This window comes from Cherax quadricarinatus, chromosome 56 (genome assembly GCF_038502225.1).
Source record: "Cherax quadricarinatus isolate ZL_2023a chromosome 56, ASM3850222v1, whole genome shotgun sequence".
NCBI lineage: Eukaryota > Metazoa > Arthropoda > Malacostraca > Decapoda > Parastacidae > Cherax > Cherax quadricarinatus.
Window position 1 is genome coordinate 20893995 of NC_091347.1, and position 19573 is coordinate 20913567.

Genomic DNA, 19573 nt, shown 5'->3' on the forward strand with positions numbered 1-19573 from the left:
GAGAAGTTAAGAGAGTGGTGAAGCAATGTAAAAAGAGAGCAAATGAGAGAGTGGGTGAGATGTTATCAACAAATTTTGTTGAAAATAAGAAAAAGTTTTGGAGTGAGATTAACAAGTTAAGAAAGCCTAGAGAACAAATGGATTTGTCAGTTAAAAATAGGAGAGGAGAGTTATTAAATGGAGAGGTAGAGGTATTGGGAAGATGGAAGGAATATTTTGAGGAATTGTTAAATGTTGATGAAGATAGGGAAGCTGTGATTTCGTGTATAGGGCAAGGAGGAATAACATCTTGTAGGAGTGAGGAAGAGCCAGTTGTGAGTGTGGGGGAAGTTCGTGAGGATATATTTATAGATGGGGTTGTAAGAGAAGAGGGTCTTGGCAAGAGGCGTGGAGTAAAAGATAAAAGTTGTGATGACACTGTGCTCTTGGGAGCTGAAGAGAAGTTGCAGAGATTGGTGGATGAATTTGGTAGGGTGTGCAAAAGAAGAAAATTAAAGGTGAATACAGGAAAGAGTAAGGTTATGAGGATAACAAAAAGATTAGGTGATGAAAGATTCAGAGAGTATGGAGGAGGTACGTATTCAGATATTTGGGAGTGGACGTGTCAGCGGATGGGTCTATGAAAGATGAGGTGAATCATAGAATTGATGAGGGAAAAAGAGTGAGTGGTGCACTTAGGATTATAGTTTTACCAACGCTCAGCGTGGGTGATGAATGTTGCAGCGAGGAGAAGGCTGGAGGCAGTGGAGATGTCATGAGGGCAATGTGTGGGTGAATATAATGCAGAGAATTCGTAGTTTGGAAGCTAGGAGGAGGTGCGGGATTACCCTGTTGTCCAGAGGGCTGAGGAAAGGTGGTTCGGACATGTAGAGAGAATGGAGCGAAACAGAATGACTTCAAGAGTGTATCATATAAAGGAGGTTTTGTGTGCGAGACTTCCAGCAGGCATGCGTGACGTTTTTAATACTTGACGTGCTGTTGGGGATTCAGGGAAACCGGCAGGCCGGACTTGAGTCCTGGAGATGGGAAGTACATTAATGTTGCAGTTTAAAAACTGTAGCACCCTTCTGGCAAGACAGTGATGGAGTGAATGATGGTGAAAGTTTTTCTTTTTCGGGCCACCCTGCCTTGGTGGGAATCATTTATACATTGATTGGTATTATCACAACACACTTCCAGTACTTTGTGATCCTCAGTGCTTCCTGCACTAATACAGAGAAAATACAATTACAAGTGCTAAGTGCACAAATATTATAATAATTATACAAAAACTACGCAAACTAATAACCTTATGAATTAATATTATTATAATCAAGGGGGAGCACTAAATCCGTAGGATTATGCACCACCTGTGGGGGATGTGGAAGGTATTCAGGCTTAATTCAGGAACTGCAGCACAGATCCAATTCCCTAGATTAAAAGCCCCTTACCAACATCAAGGAATCTTCCTTGAAGGGATAACCTTATGGAGCAAGCAAGCTGTTGGTCTTGTTATCCATTACAGCTTCTGATAATTTCTATCAGCATCATGTGTTATATTTGTCCCTTTAGATTTGGAAGACAATCCTGTTGAACAATGATATAAAGAAGGTAAGAGCTAAACTGGAAAGGGTTGTACAGCACATTCCTGTTGATGTTCCTCATTTAAGTTAAAGTCTGTCGAGGTCCATTTTGAGCTTTGTGTCTTCAATAAATTCTGTATGCCTTCAATAGTTTCTGTAGTTAGGGTAGTGTGATTCAAGAGGTGGAAGAAGAAAATAATAATGTAATCTATTAAGCACTAAACCTGAAAAAGTTATACAGCACTGCAGGTGGAAGATAAACATGGAGCAGAGGAATAGTAATATAATCATAAGTGCTAGACCCAAAAGGGTCTGGAGCAGAGAGGAAACACACTGGCAGCTGGCTAGAAAGAGGCTGTGGAAGGTTAGTTGTCTCTTGAGACAGGGGGTCTGTGTGGGCACAAGTGGAGTACTGAAAAGATGTGGAGGAATGTATTGCTGCAGCTGTCAGATGTAAGATCAGTGGTTGCAGAAAAGAAAGCATGAAGGGAAAATAGGTTGGAAGGTAGTTTTGAAGACTGCTTGATTTTTTAATCTTTAAGGCTGTGGTTCAAGGATTAGGTGAAGCAGGTGGAGTGGGTGCAGTGGTATGGAAAATTACAGTGGGCTAAGAAGAGGGAATAAAAATAATTCATGCTAAGCGCTAAACCCACAAGGGTCATTCAGCGCAAGACGTGGTGAAGGTTTGATTCTCCATCTGCCGAGCACAAGATAGACGAGCTTCTTATTTGTAATTACCTGAGGTGAGAATTTTTTTAAAATTTGAATACATACTGAGGTGAGTGTGTTAAGAGATTTCTACTAGGTATCAAGCGTTGGGCAACTCTGAGACAGAATAGTTGTGGTAGTTTTCCTTGGTGACTGAGCTGAGTTGCTGCCATATTGTATGGCAGACTTCTTTTTTTTCCTTCAGACAGAAGTATTTCACTTTCTCAAAGGAGATGCCACAGTTAATGCAACAAGGTCAAAGGACTGATTGTTAGGACCTCTGCCAACTGGATATACTGACTATGATCCATAATATTCTGCCAGGTGTCCAGAGTGCCACCTGGTATTGGGGGAGTTAGTGGGATCTGCAACCAACCCTCACTGGTATAAGTAGAACTTCCATATCCACTGATTCGGCACCCATGATTTCAGTTATCCACGGTTTACTGTGGCCCAAAATACCTCTTAATTTTGCATAATAATGGCTCCAAGGTGCAAAAGTAGAAAAGCTGGCAGTTCTTCAGAGTGCTTCCCATCAGTGAAGTGATAATTCTCCACTTATTATGCATAATTTATCAATTAAACTTTATAATAGGCATGTATAGGGCTTATATATAGAGTTTGCTACTATCCACGGTTTCGATATCCATGGCAGGTCCTTGGAACGTATTCCCCATGGATACAGGGATCTTACTGTACTTTTGTCATCAGAGGGACTGCTGGATAGCCACCTGATGGATGTCTTCCCACAGCATCATCCGGCATATGGAGTGGAGTGACCCAACTACCACCAGGAAACTGTTAAATTAGGCTGATAGTAATTCAGTTTTCTTCAGGCTATCAGCTGTATTTCACGTTATCATTGATTGTCATTATATTCACAAAGTGCTCTCAACACGTTCAGGTCACAGTATCAAAACACTGAAGGGAGCTATCAGCTAAGGGCAGCATACCCTTAGCTGATAGCTCATTAACTAATGAACCAACAAGCAAAGTTAGAGTTGGCATAATAAATAAAATTTAATATAAGGTGAATTTCCCACACAAAAAAAGGAAATAATCTCCATGAAAAAGACCAAAATAAAAGAGACAAAGGAATAATATAATTAAGAGCAAAACCTGAAAGGGTCATATAGCACAGCATGGAGGGACGTGCTGAAGAAGGAATATGTGAAGGTTATGAGAGTGTGAGGGACTAGTGTGTGCAAGGATAAGGTAAAGGAAGCAGGGGAGAGTGCAAGAGGCAAATTAAAATGAAAGTTGGTACAAGAAGTTAGTTTCTGTTATTATTATAATGATAACTAAGCACTAAACCCTAGTTTCTGTTAGAAAGTCAATGAGATTCTGCATCAAAGGTGGGATTATCAGCAAGGAAGAGTAGATGAATGGTTCAGAGAACCGACATGTTGATGTCAGTAAGAGTAAGTGCAAGGAAGGAGTGAAAAGTATTTAGATTTGATCCAAGGATGGGGAGAAAACTTTAAATTCCTTGGATTAGAAGCCCCTTCCCTATAACAAGGACCTCTCCACCTAGAAAGGATTTTCACGTACAAACTTACTATTTGCAACTTATTTACTCTATCACAAGGGCACAAATTATAATTTAACCCTTTGACTGTCGCGGCCGTATATATACGTTTGTGAGGTACCGTGTTTGACGTATATATACTCATAAATTCTAGCGGCTTCAAATCAGGCAGGAGAAAGCTAGTAGGCCCACATGTGAGAGAATGGGTCTGTGTGGTCAGTGTGCACCACATAAAAAAAATCCTGGAGCACGCAGTGCATAATGAGAAAAAAAAAACTCCGACCGTTTTTTTTAATTAAAATGCCGACTTTGTGGTCTATTTTCGTATAGTATTTGTGGTTGTATTCTCGTTTTCTTGGTCTCATTTGATAGAATGGAAACTATATTATAGAAATGGAGGTGATTTTGATTAATTTTACTATAAAAAGAACCTGGAAATGGAGCACAAAGTACAGGAAATGTTTGATTTTTGCCGATGTTCAAAAGTAAACAAATGATGTCATTGTCCAATAAATGTCCAAATAGCCATTCTAATACGCAGTCATGAATGGGTTGATGTAATTTTTACAATTATTAAAGTATTGCAGTAGTCTGCATAACAGTAAATCTTCTATTTTTTGTTTGAATAAAATTTCAAAATAAAAAGCAAGAGTAATATCACAGGGACCTGGAGACATGACTGATGAACAAAGAAAATCTTATTTTAGAGCCAGGAATGTCTGCATTGTTCATTCTGGACCTTATTTTGAAATTGTCGTATTTTTTAATTTTCGTGAAATTGGCCAAATTGCAAATTTCTGACCATGTTACTGGGTAGTTGAAATCGGTAAATGGGCAGTTTCTTGTGCTCAATCGATAGAAAAAATAGAGTTCTGAAGAAATAGTTATGAGTTTGGTTGACTGGAATAACGGAATTAGCCGAAAATAGGGCTCAAAGTGGGCGAAATTGCCGATTTTTAAATATCGCCGAAGTCGCTAACTTCGCGAGAGCATAATTCCGTCAGTTTTCCATCAAATTTCGTTTTTTTGGTGTCTTTACAATCGGGAAAAGATTCTCTATCATTTCATAAGAAAAAATAATTTTTTATTTTTTCGAATATTTTGCGACACCAGGAGCAACTTCAGGATTGGGCCCTTCGACAGTCAAAGGGTTAAAGATTCATACTTCACTAAGTAACCACTGATGAAGCCTTCAAACCTACCACCTGTTCATAAACTGCCAGCAATTAAGTCATGACATTAAGATGCAGCTGGGCAGACCAACACGTCATAAGCTTCCTCTGTTAAGTGCCAGCTGTTTGTAAATTGTTCCAGCCACAGTTGTGTGTCTTTTATTTGTCATATGGTTCATGTGAAGGCTTCGTAATTTACATTACGTTCAGAACTACTATAGATAAAAATATCTGAAGTTTTTATTGTTTATATCATGTTCAAAACTACTGTAGATAAAAATATTTGAAGGGTTCATTATTTACATTATGTTTAAAACAACTGTAGATAAAAATATGTAACAGGACATCGATATATAACAGACTTCTCTGTTCAGTTCCAATACTAGGAATCACTAGTACTTGTAAAACCTCACAATGTTTGCTGCATCTGAACACAAGGTACATGCTGAAAAATTCCTAGCAATAAAAAAATATGAACACAAAAAATCTCTTCACCAATCTTATTTTGCATCTCTCAATAAAATATTTTAAAATAAAGAAATAATCAAGATATATTTAGAGACAGGTGACTAAAATAGCAAGAGAGCACTTTCACAGACTCAGTTAAAATGGCAAGTGTTAGTTGCATTTCAATGTGTAAATAAAGAGTTCTATCCTAGTTATTTTCAGTTCTACTTGTTGTTTTCCTTTCTAAGAAAAAGATGAATTGAAATCCTAGAAAATCATTACTCCCCATGTGCCTTTACTTGCGAGTAAATTAAGCAGTTTCCATTTGTCTCCAGTGCCGACCAAAACTAACTTGCACGATTACCAGCGTTTCCTCTGACGCTTCCTTCTCTTTTTCTTTGCTGCCAAATCTGTTTTGTGGTCGAAAAATAAAATATTAGACAAACAAATAAGAGAGAAAAAAGGAATTAAAACAGGAAATAATAATAATGGCAAACACCACTATAAAGTAATAACAATCACCAGTGTAAAGCAATAACAATCACCACTGTAAAGTAATAACAATCACCACTGCAAAGTAATAACAAGCACCACTGTAAAGTAATAACAATCACCACTGTAAAGTAATAACAATCACCACTGCAAAGTAATAACAAGCACCACTGTAAAGTAATAACAATCACCACTGCAAAGTAATAACAAGCACCACTGTAAAGTAATAACAATCACCACTGTAAAGTAATAACAAGCACCACTGTAAAGTAATAACAATCACCACTGCAAAGTAATAACAAGCACCATTGTAAAGTAATAACAATCACCACTGTAAGGTAATAGATAAAATTTAAACTCCTTAAGATAGACTAAACTAAACACCACCACAGAAAAATAATTGCTGTGGATATTTTTACTGAAGAAACACATGAGAGGTGTTGCAGAAGGCTGTACTGAGGCAGCACTTCTAGCTCTACAGAGTTTCGTCAAGTCACAAATCAATGTTTCATATTACATATAGTATACAATACAGGAGGCTTCCCTCATATTAGGCAATCTCTTTTCGGTGTTCCACGTTTTTGCTGGCTTCCAACTGAGCCACTGTTCACCGTGTTCGGTGCTTTTCCACAAAATAGTTGTGTAAAGGAAGGGTGACTGGCTACATATTTTAAGGTAAGTATTGTATGTACTCTGTATTTATTTTACTTTATCAGTTTTTTTTTATGGCTAGCTGTACTGAGCACGTAATATATGAATAATGTAAACATGCTATCAGACGTTTCAGATGCATTCGATAATGAAAAATGGTCTTACCCACCCGCTGGCAATTTTTCGCTTACGGCATGGGGTCAGGAACCTACGAGCCATACGACCAAGGCCCTCCTGTTCTAACAAGTTGATAAATACGACATTAGCATTTAAAAAAGTAGAGAGAAAACCAAAAATATTAAAACCAGACTATTAGAAAAGGTTCATAAGAAGCTCCACAAGGACAGAGTTTAAACACAAAAAATTAAAACTTCAAACTTTAGCAGACAACCTAAAAACTATTCAGAGATTAAATTCTGGACTATATGTTATTTGTTCACAATTCTAGAAGAGTTCTACAAAATTTGTAAATAATGCCTTTTAGGACTGTATGGTAGAAGTATTGTTTCTGTCTATGTGATGTTATAAACTTGTGTAGGTTAGTGTAAGTAGTAGTACAAGTTACCTTCCATCTAGCTTAGTGTAAGTAGTAGTACAAGTTACCTTCCATCTAGCTTAGTGTTAGTAGTAGTACAAGTTACCTTCCATCTAGCTTAGTGTAAGTAGTAGTACAAGTTACCTTCCATCTAGCTTAGTGTAAGTAGTAGTACAAGTTACCTTCCATCTAGCTTAGTGTAAGTAGTAGTACAAGTTACCTTCCATCTAGCTTAGTGTAAGTAGTAGTACAAGTTACCTTCCATCTAGCTTAGTGTAAGTAGTAGTACAAGTTACCTTCCATCTAGCTTAGTGTAAGTAGTAGTACAAGCTACCTTCCATCTAGCTTAGTGAAAGTAGTAGTACAAGTTACCTTCCATCTAGCTTAGTGTAAGTAGTAGTACAAGTTACCTTCCATCTAGCTTAGTGTAAGTAGTAGTACAAGTTACCTTCCATCTAGCTTAGTGTTAGAAGTACAAGTTACCTTCCATCTAGCTTAGTGTAAGTAGTAGTACAAGTTACCTTCCATCTAGCTTAGTGTTAGAAGTACAAGTTACCTTCCATCTAGCTTAGTGTAAGTAGTAGTACAAGTTACCTTCCATCTAGCTTAGTGTAAGTAGTAGTACAAGTTACCTTCCATCTAGCTTAGTGTTAGAAGTACAAGTTACCTTCCATCTAGCTTAGTGTAAGTAGTAGTACAAGTTACCTTCCATCTAGCTTAGTGTTAGAAGTACAAGTTACCTTCCATCTAGCTTAGTGTAAGTAGTAGTACAAGTTACCTTCCATCTAGCTTAGTGTAAGTAGTAGTACAAGTTACCTTCCATCTAGCTTAGTGTAAGTAGTAGTACAAGTTACCTTCCATCTAGCTTAGTGAAAGTAGTAGTACAAGTTACCTTCCATCTAGCTTAGTGAAAGTAGTAGTACAAGTTACCTTCCATCTAGCTTAGTGAAAGTAGTAGTACAAGTTACCTTCCATCTAGCTTAGTGAAAGTAGTAGTACAAGTTACCTTCCATCTAGCTTAGTGTAAGTAGTAGTACAAGTTACCTTCCATCTAGCTTAGTGTAAGTAGAAGTACAAGTTACCTTCCATCTAGCTTAGTGAAAGTAGTAATACAAGTTACCTTCCATCTAGCTTAGTGAAAGTAGTAATACAAGTTACCTTCCATCTAGCTTAGTGAAAGTAGTACAAGTTACCTTCCATCTAGCTTAGTGAAAGTAGTAATACAAGTTTCCTTCCATCTAGCTTAGTGTAAGTAGTAGTACAAGTTACCTTCCATCTAGCTTAGTGTAAGTAGTAGTACAAGTTACCTTCCATCTAGCTTAGTGTAAGTAGTAGTACAAGTTACCTTCCATCTAGCTTAGTGTAAGTAGTAGTACAAGTTACCTTCCATCTAGCTTAGTGTAAGTAGTAGTACAAGTTACCTTCCATCTAGCTTAGTGAAAGTAGTAGTACAAGTTACCTTCCATCTAGCTTAGTGAAAGTAGTAATACAAGTTTCCTTCCATCTAGCTTAGTGTAAGTAGTAGTACAAGTTACCTTCCATCTAGCTTAGTGAAAGTAGTAATACAAGTTTCCTTCCATCTAGCTTAGTGTAAGTAGTAGTACAAGTTACCTTCCATCTAGCTTAGTGTAAGTAGTAGTACAAGTTACCTTCCATCTAGCTTAGTGAAAGTAGTAGTACAAGTTACCTTCCATCTAGCTTAGTGAAAGTAGTAATACAAGTTTCCTTCCATCTAGCTTAGTGAAAGTAGTAGTACAAGTTACCTTCCATCTAGCTTAGTGAAAGTAGTAATACAAGTTTCCTTCCATCTAGCTTAGTGTAAGTAGTAGTACAAGTTACCTTCCATCTAGCTTAGTGTAAGTAGTAGTACAAGTTACCTTCCATCTAGCTTAGTGTAAGTAGTAGTACAAGTTACCTTCCATCTAGCTTAGTGTAAGTAGTAGTACAAGTTACCTTCCATCTAGCTTAGTGTAAGTAGTAGTACAAGTTACCTTCCATCTAGCTTAGTGTAAGTAGTAGTACAAGTTACCTTCCATCTAGCTTAGTGAAAGTAGTAGTACAAGTTACCTTCCATCTAGCTTAGTGAAAGTAGTAGTACAAGTTACCTTCCATCTAGCTTAGTGTTAGTAGTAGTACAAGTTACCTTCCATCTAGCTTAGTGTAAGTAGTAGTACAAGCTACCTTCCATCTAGCTTAGTGAAAGTAGTAGTACAAGTTACCTTCCATCTAGCTTAGTGTTAGTAGTAGTACAAGTTACCTTCCATCTAGCTTAGTGTTAGTAGTAGTACAAGTTAAGTTGTGTTATGCAGGGTTCTGCATGACACTATAATATATATACAGTAGGGAAGGGTACCATAATAGTATGAATGTTATAATTGTAAAGCATAATTTTATAATTCATAATGTGCATTTGAGGGTACTGTAAAGTAGTTCTAATGTAATTTGTAAGGAAATCCGCCAAAGATTTTCCTACAGTGTTGGGTAAGCGGGTAAGCGTGGCTTGGGGGTAGTCACGCGGAGTCGGCATGGCCTGGAGGCTGGCGTCAGAGATGCTGTGTATTTAACCCTTTGAGGGTTTCGGCCGTACTACTATGGCTTACGACCCAGGGTTTTTGACGTACTAGTACGCCTAAATTCTAGCGCCCTCAAATCTAGTGGGAGAAATCTGGTAGGCCTACATATGAAAGAATGGGTCTATGTGGTCAGTGTGCACAGTATAAAAAAAATCCTGCAGCACACAGTGCATAATGAGAAAAAAAAACTTTGATTGTTTTTTTGGAATAAAACAGCGACTTTGCACTGTATTTTCGTATGGTATTTAATGTTGTATTCTAGTTTTCTTGGTCTCATTTTATAGAATGGAAGACATATTACAGAAATTGAGATGATTTTGACTGGTTTTACAATAAAAAGTACCTTGAAATTGAGCTGAAAGTAGCAGAAATGTTCGATTTTTACCAAAGTTCAAAAGTAAACAAATCATGCCAAGCGTCCAATACACATCAACTGGTGAGTCTAATATTCTTTCATAAGTGCGCCAATATTATTTATACCATTTTTTACACTAATGCAGTAGTCTGCATAACAGCAAATCTTCTATTTTTTGTGAGAATAAAAATTCAAAGTGGAAAGCAAAAGAATATAAGAGGGGCCTTGAGACGTGACTAATGAACAGAGGAAATGTTATTTTAGTGTCAGGAATGTCTTTCTTGTTTATTCTGGACTCTACTCGGAAATTGGCATCTTTTGAATTTGTGTGAAATTGGCAAAATTGCTAAATTCTGACCACTGTACTGGATAGTTAAAATTGATAAATGGGTGGTTTCTTGCACTCATTCGATAGAAAAAGTGGAGTTCTAGAGAAATATTCATGTTTTTTGCCGACTAGTACAGCGGAATTGGCCAAAAATGGGGCTCAAAGTGGGCAAAATCGCCGATGCGTAAACATCGCCGAGACCGCTAACTTCGCGAGAGCATAATTCCGTAAGTTTTCCATCAAATTTCAAACTTTTGGTGTCATTATGATCGGGAAAAGATTCTCTATCTTTTCATAAGAGAATTTTTTTTTTTTTAAATTTGGCTGACAATGCGAACGAGTCTCAGAGAGGGCCTGTCGACCCTCAAAGGGTTAAGCTAAGTTTTGTTGTTGTGTACTCCTTTTGTTTAGTTAACTCAAGCCATAGGCTCTTCTATGGTTTACCTGTATGCCCACTTAGGCTCTGACATGGTCAAGGTGCTGTGGAATGAGTGAGGAAATAAGAAATGGGGTTGGTATTGGAGTAGTGAAGGCTGGGCGCTAGCCAGGCCGAGGTTATGGTTTGCTGGACCTCTAGTCGCCTGTTTCTTGTGTACTGTCATTTGGGCATTTAGGATAGAAGATATATGAAGGCATTTTCTAGAGTGTGTATATAGTGTTATGTTGAATAAATAGATATATTTTCCTAACTAGGATTTTTGCCTAACCCTCTGTTAACCAACCCATTGAAGTACAAATGCTGGTTTAGCGCTTTCTGTTTTGACTGGGATAGCCCTGGGTGGCCTCTTTATGTTTGAGATGTGTGTAACTTTTACCTTTGTCCCTAGACAAGGTTCTAGCACCCAGCTGTCCCACCGTTCTATGTAACACCTTCCATCTAGCTTACTGTATGTAGTTGTAAACGCTGTCTTCCATCTAGATTACTCAGTGTAAGTAGTAGTACAGGCTTTATCTTCTATTTGGTAAATGCAAGATAGAGATGCTACCGAATAAACACCCCATAGACACACTAGCATTTCAAACCAAAAATAACAAAAAGGCACAATTCCGTCCAAGTCAGACCGAAACGTCGTCATGAGCTCTTCTCTCCTATGTACGGGTTATTTGTGTACATTTCAAACCACTTTTCTGGACTCCACGTTGAGGTACAAAAGTTATTACTGTACAACAATGAGAATCCAAATAAACATTTTATTTATAAAAATGATTCAGGAATATGAGTAGTACATAGATGTGTGTAAATACAGTTCCTCTCCTCCATCCCTACAAAACTTCATTATTACAAATTACAAGCTAAAGCTTATGTACAGGTGCATGCACAAACACGTACGGTATGTCAATATATGCAAATGCCCAATAATTTCCAGTGCCATATCCTATGATCAAAACTTCATCTTACTATTAACTGAAGCAAGTGGTTGAGTCTCTCCACGACAACGCTTGGACGAGGACAATGCTGTCTGGGCTTCACTTCCATGGTCCATTTCTTTCTGTTCTGTGCTCCCAAACTCTGGAAAATAAAAACTAAATTACACAACAATGGATTCAACAAGACACTGATACTGTGCTTAGCACCTTCATCATGCAAATGTACAGATGCTAAATTTTTTTTATAATATACATCACAATAAATAAATTAGCTGGAATGCCCCATATATGCAAAGAAAAGGAAAATATCCACTTTTTCTGGTATTAGTTCCTCAGGATCATTTCCCTCACTGACCACTTGCAGACCAGATCTAGTAAACCAGAAAGGAAACATTACAGGAATAAAACTTGTAAGAAACACACAGGAATAAAACTTGTAGACACACACAGGAAAGTGAAGACAAGAGTATACTGAAGATATGAAGAAGTCTAAGATTGTTACAAAAAACGCGATTCTAAAAGCTTAGAGATCTCCAGTGAATACTAGAAAGGACTGCCCTTCTAGCATCCAGCCTGTTACTGGGTTTTCGTAACAAGTAGTCAGTATCCTTGTCCAATTATCCATTAAAATTCAGTATGGTTCAATAGTGCTTTAGGATTACAACTGGTAGGCTACTAACTAGAGAAATTAAAATTTAATAAATTTATTAAGTAGTAAGTTGTCTAGAGGTCTATTATCAAATTAAATTAATTACAGCAATCAAAATAAAATCAATCTCTCGAGTTCAATATTATTGTGCTGAAAGCACATATCACATTTATAATTCTTAAGTACCGTCAGGTACATTAACATTTAATAAGATATTATAAATATGTACAAGTGTGTGTATGCGTATAAGTGCTCTTAAGTAGTTAGCTGTGTCTCAAGACTCGAATTAGACTTAAACAAGTGACTGACAAAGTCCTCAAATAAACTAACTTCTTGACCGACTGGCAACCCGAACAGTCTGCTTGAACAACAAAGAATGCTAAGCCCAATAGCAATGCAATATCAAGCGACTGCGACACAGAATCAGGAACAAGGAGACAATATAACGACACTAAGTAGGGACCATCTGCAGATCCTCCACAAAAGTTACAAAACTCCCATAATACTGAATCTTTGTTCAGCATAGGTAAAACTGTGACTGTGACAATACACAGGAACCAGTACAAAATTAGGTCAGAAGCTATAGCTAAGGACCTGAGATACTCAGAGTGTCTATGTGACACACAACCTCAGTACAACGTCGAAAATCACAAAGTCTTTACAATGTTCTGTGAACAAAGTTCTACAGAACTAACAAGAATAATGAGACAGACAATCTGTCCAACCAGCAAGCGAGTCTCCAGCAGACTGAATACTTCACACGAGGTGAGGACACCCCCCCCTCGATCACGTGATAGCTACGTGGACAGCTGCAGCTCAGAAGCCGGCAGTATAACGAGCGACAAGCGATAATTACAGTCGTTTGACAATCAAGCCTAACTGAGCACATTTTATATACATCCTAACAACATAAGCTAAATAACAATATAACAGTCAAATAATAATATAAAGTCATACATTTACGATTTAGCTATTATCGCAAATATAAGCAATATAAAATTAAATGAAAAGGTAATATACATTATATATACATAATCATTGTAACCCATTCGATAGAAAAAGTGGAGTTCTAGAGAAATATTCATGTTTTTTGCCGACTAGTACAGCGGAATTGGCCAAAAATGGGGCTCAAAGTGGGCAAAATCGCCGATGCGTAAACATCGCCGAGACCGCTAACTTCGCGAGAGCATAATTCCGTAAGTTTTCCATCAAATTTCAAACTTTTGGTGTCATTATGATCGGGAAAAGATTCTCTATCTTTTCATAAGAGAATTTTTTTTTTTTTTAAATTTGGCTGACAATGAGAACGAGTCTCAGAGAGGGCCTGTCGACCCTCAAAGGGTTAAGCTAAGTTTTGTTGTTGTGTACTCCTTTTGTTTAGTTAACTCAAGCCATAGGCTCTTCTATGGTTTACCTGTATGCCCACTTAGGCTCTGACATGGTCAAGGTGCTGTGGAATGAGTGAGGAAATAAGAAATGGGGTTGGTATTGGAGTAGTGAAGGCTGGGCGCTAGCCAGGCCGAGGTTATGGTTTGCTGGACCTCTAGTCGCCTGTTTCTTGTGTACTGTCATTTGGGCATTTAGGATAGAAGATATATGAAGGCATTTTCTAGAGTGTGTATATAGTGTTATGTTGAATAAATAGATATATTTTCCTAACTTTAAGTAGTAGGTTGGTAGACAGCAACCGCCCAGGGAGGTACTACCGTCCTGCCAAGTGAGTGTAAAACGAAAGCCTGTAATTGTTTTACATGATGGTAGGATTGCTGGTGTCCTTTTTCTGTCTCATGAACATGCAAGATTTCAGGTACGTCTTGCTACTTCTACTCACACTTAGGTCACACTACACATACATGTACAAGCACATATATACACACACCCCTCTGGGTTTTCTTCTATTTTCTTTCTAGTTCTTATTCTTGTTTATTTCCTCTTATCTCCATGGGGAAGTGGAACAGAATTCTTCCTCCGTAAGCCATGCGTGTTGTAAGAGGCGACTAAAATGCCAGGAGCAAGGGGCTAGTAACCTCTTCTCCTGTATATATTACTAAATGTAAAAGGAGAAACTTTCGTTTTTCCTTTTGGGCCACCCCGCCTCGGTGGGATACGGCCGGTGTGTTGAAAGAAAGAAATTTTCCTAACTAGGATTTTTGCCTAACCCTCTGTTAACCAACCCATTGAAGTACAAATGCTGGTTTAGCGCTTTCTGTTTTGACTGGGATAGCCCTGGGTGGCCTCTTTATGTTTGAGATGTGTGTAACTTTTACCTTTGTCCCTAGACAAGGTTCTAGCACCCAGCTGTCCCACCGTTCTATGTAACACCTTCCATCTAGCTTACTGTATGTAGTTGTAAACGCTGTCTTCCATCTAGATTACTCAGTGTAAGTAGTAGTACAGGCTTTATCTTCTATTTGGTAAATGCAAGATAGAGATGCTACCGAATAAACACCCCATAGACACACTAGCATTTCAAACCAAAAATAACAAAAAGGCACAATTCCGTCCAAGTCAGACCGAAACGTCGTCATGAGCTCTTCTCTCCTATGTACGGGTTATTTGTGTACATTTCAAACCACTTTTCTGGACTCCACGTTGAGGTACAAAAGTTATTACTGTACAACAATGAGAATCCAAATAAACATTTTATTTATAAAAATGATTCAGGAATATGAGTAGTACATAGATGTGCGTAAATACAGTTCCTCTCCTCCATCCCTACAAAACTTCATTATTACAAATTACAAGCTAAAGCTTATGTACAGGTGCATGCACAAACACGTACGGTATGTCAATATATGCAAATGCCCAATAATTTCCAGTGCCATATCCTATGATCAAAACTTCATCTTACTATTAACTGAAGCAAGTGGTTGAGTCTCTCCACGACAACGCTTGGACGAGGACAATGCTGTCTGGGCTTCACTTCCATGGTCCATTTCTTTCTGTTCTGTGCTCCCAAACTCTGGAAAATAAAAACTAAATTACACAACAATGGATTCAACAAGACACTGATACTGTGCTTAGCACCTTCATCATGCAAATGTACAGATGCTAAATTTTTTTTATAATATACATCACAATAAATAAATTAGCTGGAATGCCCCATATATGCAAAGAAAAGGAAAATATCCACTTTTTCTGGTATTAGTTCCTCAGGATCATTTCCCTCACTGACCACTTGCAGACCAGATCTAGTAAACCAGAAAGGAAACATTACAGGAATAAAACTTGTAAGAAACACACAGGAATAAAACTTGTAGACACACACAGGAAAGTGAAGACAAGAGTATACTGAAGATATGAAGAAGTCTAAGATTAACCTACCATCTTACATATTCACTAGTTAAAAAGAAACACCCAGAAATCCTGCCAGTGAAAAATATTTAACACTACATTTCACAGAGGAAAGGACAGCAGTACCACTTTAGATGGTTTGTTTACCAACCTACTACTGTACATTAGTGTGGGTGAAAGGGGGGCAAACAATGAAACATTTCTGAATGGATGCAGGGAAACCAGTTAGCCAGACTTGACTCCTGGAAGTGAGAAGTACAGTGTCTGTACTCTGGAGGAGAGAGGATACTTCAGTTTGGAGACCATCTGATATCAGCACATTTCTGGTAAGACACAGATTGAGTGAATGATGGTGAATGTATTGCCTCACTTTTGGGTCACCATTCCTCAGTGGAGAACTGATGGTGTACCTAAAAAAAAAAAAAAGTGTTATATGCAAACAATGACTCTTGTGGGTTTAGCACTTAGTTTTGATTGTAATAATAGTACAAGCCAACAATGGAATGATGGAAGGAACACTGATAAGGATTATTATAATTGTAGGAGAGCACTAAACTCCTACCAGCCATACAGTATCTGGAAAATGGGAGGTGATCAAATTTGATTCAGAGATGGGAAAGAAAGCTCCAGTTTCTCAAAAAAGCTCTTCACCCGCATCCAAGGGGTTAAGATTAGATGCAAAGACAAAACTGACCAATAAAATTGTAAGCAGAGGTGTAGAGATGCCTAGTCTGGCACCAGGTCATTCAAGTCATGATGATCAATGGAGAATAAACACCTGCAGAGAATAAACATCTTATGACAATATTGTGGTCCATCCTGGACCACTGTCAAGTCTCAACTGACAATATAACAGTGGTTCATCCTGATAAGATAAGATTTCGTTCGGATTTTTAACCCCGGAGGGTTAGCCACCCAGGATAACCCAAGAAAGTCAGTGCGTCATCGAGGACTGTCTAACTTATTTCCATTGGGGTCCTTAATCTTGTCCCCCAGGATGCGACCCACACCAGTCGACTAACACCCAGGTACCTATTTGCTGCTAGGTGAACAGGACAATAGGTGTAAGGAAACGTGTCGGAATTTCCACCCGCCGGGAATCGAGCCCGGGCCCTCCGTGTGTGAAGCGGGAGTTTTAGCCACCAGACCACCGGGCCATCATCAAGTCTCAAATGACAATATAACAGTGGTTCATCCTGGACCATTGTCAAGTCTCAACTGACAATATAACAGTGGTTCATCCTGGACCATCGTCAAGTCTCAAATGACAATATAACAGTGGTTCATCCTGGACCATTGTCAAGTCTCGAATGACAATATAACAGTGGTTCACAATGAACTGAAATGTTGTCATAAGCTTCCTCTGCTAAGTGCAGGTTTTTGGTGGATGATCCCTTAAGCCATACACAGGTAAATCACAGATGGATTAGATGCAGTGATGAAACTGAAGGCTTTCCTCTAAAGTGTCCACAAAAAATTCGAGAAGTAAATCATACCAAATGTGAGAACAGAGGCCTAAACAAGAACTAATGAGTTATGTATAGCTGAAGTGAGAAATTTCCAACTTTGAGAACACTTCTGGCAACTGCAAAAATTTGCATTAGCTTTGATTTAGCACTGTTCACTGTCTTGTGAGAGAGACTGCACAACCAAATTTTGATTCTAAAAAAAAAGACAACGTTACCTTTCCCTGCACACTGATCCTCATCATCACTATCAATAGTAATGACTTCAATCGCCCTCTTTTTAGTGATTCTCTGAGATTTCTCCGATTCATCTTGCTGGTCACCGACTAGAACTGGAGTCCACGTACCATCCTCCTTGAGCGACACTCTTGTACAAGTCTGTGCTTCTTCCAACACCTTCTGAAAATACCTGCAGATACAGAATAATTGGTAAAATGAAGAATAAATAATCTAATATTTTAATGTTGAAAATCAAAAGAGCAAAGTTGGCAAACTTACATAAATGTTTAAAATTAATGCATGAATGATGGTCTCCCCATCGTATATGGTAGAGTAAATAGAGGTGATGCGACTTTTAAAAGTGCCGGGAGGTTAATCCATTACCACATTGTCTACAGTGGTGCTAGTACAACGAAACTTACAAATTATGCCGTAACGTGAAAGGCAAGTTTTTCTACAATGGTGTTATATGAAGACAACAATTATAATCAGACCCACTAAATCTACAATAAACTGAAAAATATTGGCAATCACTACCTGTGTGTTAAAAGTAATATACAAATACCCCAGCCATATAACTTCTGGAACAACACAAATTCTTAACAAAAACTTTTGACAAATTATGTACTTATCTCACACTACATCTTGTGAACCAAAATTATAAAGCATGACCAACCTACATTATGAAAAGTACACTTTATTAGTACAATACCACAGTCCATTATCCAACTGTTTAGCACCATACATTAAAATGCTTCTTTTTTTTTCTCACCCATCAATAACAAGACTGGGGAAGAGTGCCGGAGAATTACACACAGGACAAATCCAATTTGATTTTAGTTCATTCACCCGAAAGTAGACAATAGCATCAAAGACCTGTATATGGTGGCACGACGTAGCTCGACAGGGAACTACTATCCTGGTCATGGATAGCGGGCACATCAGAGAACACTGGATAATTGTTGCTGTTGTGTCCTCACTCAGTGTCTCTCCCCTTAACTGTTTCTTGACTGGTGAGGATAAACTATATTAATATACCTGCATTTTGTATGAATTTTATCCTTTACTCATAATACAGTCAACTCTTAGGAAGCTCCTCTATATTGTGTAAGTTTCTGTGAGTGCAGTTGAAGTGGGTTGAAAATTGAATAGCATGTATTATGAAGGCCTTCTCACATGCTCTTCAGTTTTTAATGTATTTTTTTCAGTTGCACTTATGAAAAATTATATATACAGGAGCTTTGTGAGAGAGCTGACATTTAACATTTAATCATAAATGATTAAATATATTTAATACATATTTAACTGGTCATAAAATCAGGAATAATGTTTAAAACAGAAGACTAGAGCAAATATTTAAATTCAGCCTTTACGAACATCTGCACTAGTCAGTAGCATATTCCAGGAAATTATCTATCCCTTCTTAAAAGAGCAGTGTGTCTTGTCTTTAATCATTTTCCTGCCAACAACAAAAGATTTAAAATTAGAGAGAGCCAGGTATCAAAAATTCTAACAATGTGATAAAGTAGAAACGCAACTAGCCGGAGCAACTGCTATGTCATGCTGGCCTGAGACTTCTTAAGGAGTTGCTAAAATATCTATTTCATTAATTACAAGTTTTAATTTGATACCCAATCATGCAACAATTGGGTATTTTTATTGCTGAAACATTTCGTCGACACAGTAGGCTTCTTCAGTCACATACAGAGGCAGCAGATGTAGTAGCAAAGTAAAGATGAGGTAATCAGTCCCTCAACCTTGGAGAAATTGTATTTGAGGTGGTCAGTCCCTCAGCCTGGAGAAGAGATCAGATCAAATATTATTTCCCCAAGCTTGTTGGACTGATTACAACATCATTTCACTACTACACTTGCTGCCTCTGTATCTGACTGAAGGAGCCTACTGTGTAGGTGAAACATTTCAACAATAATGATACCAACTGTTGCACATGCATCTTACTCATCAACTTGTTGGCATTTTATACCATTCTGAAGAAGTTATAACTTAATGAGCCACTACAGTTACTAGGTAGTCATCAATTACTGTTATTAGAGTCATCACTTGCATCAATGTTCATTAACACATTAGCTCCATCAGTTACTGTTATTACAGTCATCACTTGCATCAATGTTCATTAACACATTAGCTCCATCAGTTACTGTTATTACAGTCATCACTTGCATCAACGTTCATCAACACATTAGCCCAAATACCTCGTAAAATATC

At 37.9% G+C, this 19573-nt stretch overlaps 1 protein-coding gene across 1 annotated transcript in view; it reads right to left on the minus strand.

Moving 5' to 3' along the window:
- Window positions 1–1890: 1890 nt before the first annotated feature.
- Window positions 1891–19573, minus strand: part of LOC128700748 (E3 SUMO-protein ligase PIAS1) — a 31131-nt gene continuing 13448 nt past the window's right edge. Inside the window, exons 7-11 of the mRNA XM_053794152.2 lie at window positions 18120–18357; window positions 17347–17537; window positions 15220–15330; window positions 11751–11861; window positions 1891–5827 (exon numbers count right to left, since the gene is read on the minus strand). Of these exons, the coding sequence (XP_053650127.1) occupies window positions 5778–5827; window positions 11751–11861; window positions 15220–15330; window positions 17347–17537; window positions 18120–18357 (701 nt within the window). The 3' untranslated portion in view covers window positions 1891–5777. The remainder of the gene's footprint in view (window positions 5828–11750; window positions 11862–15219; window positions 15331–17346; window positions 17538–18119; window positions 18358–19573) is intronic.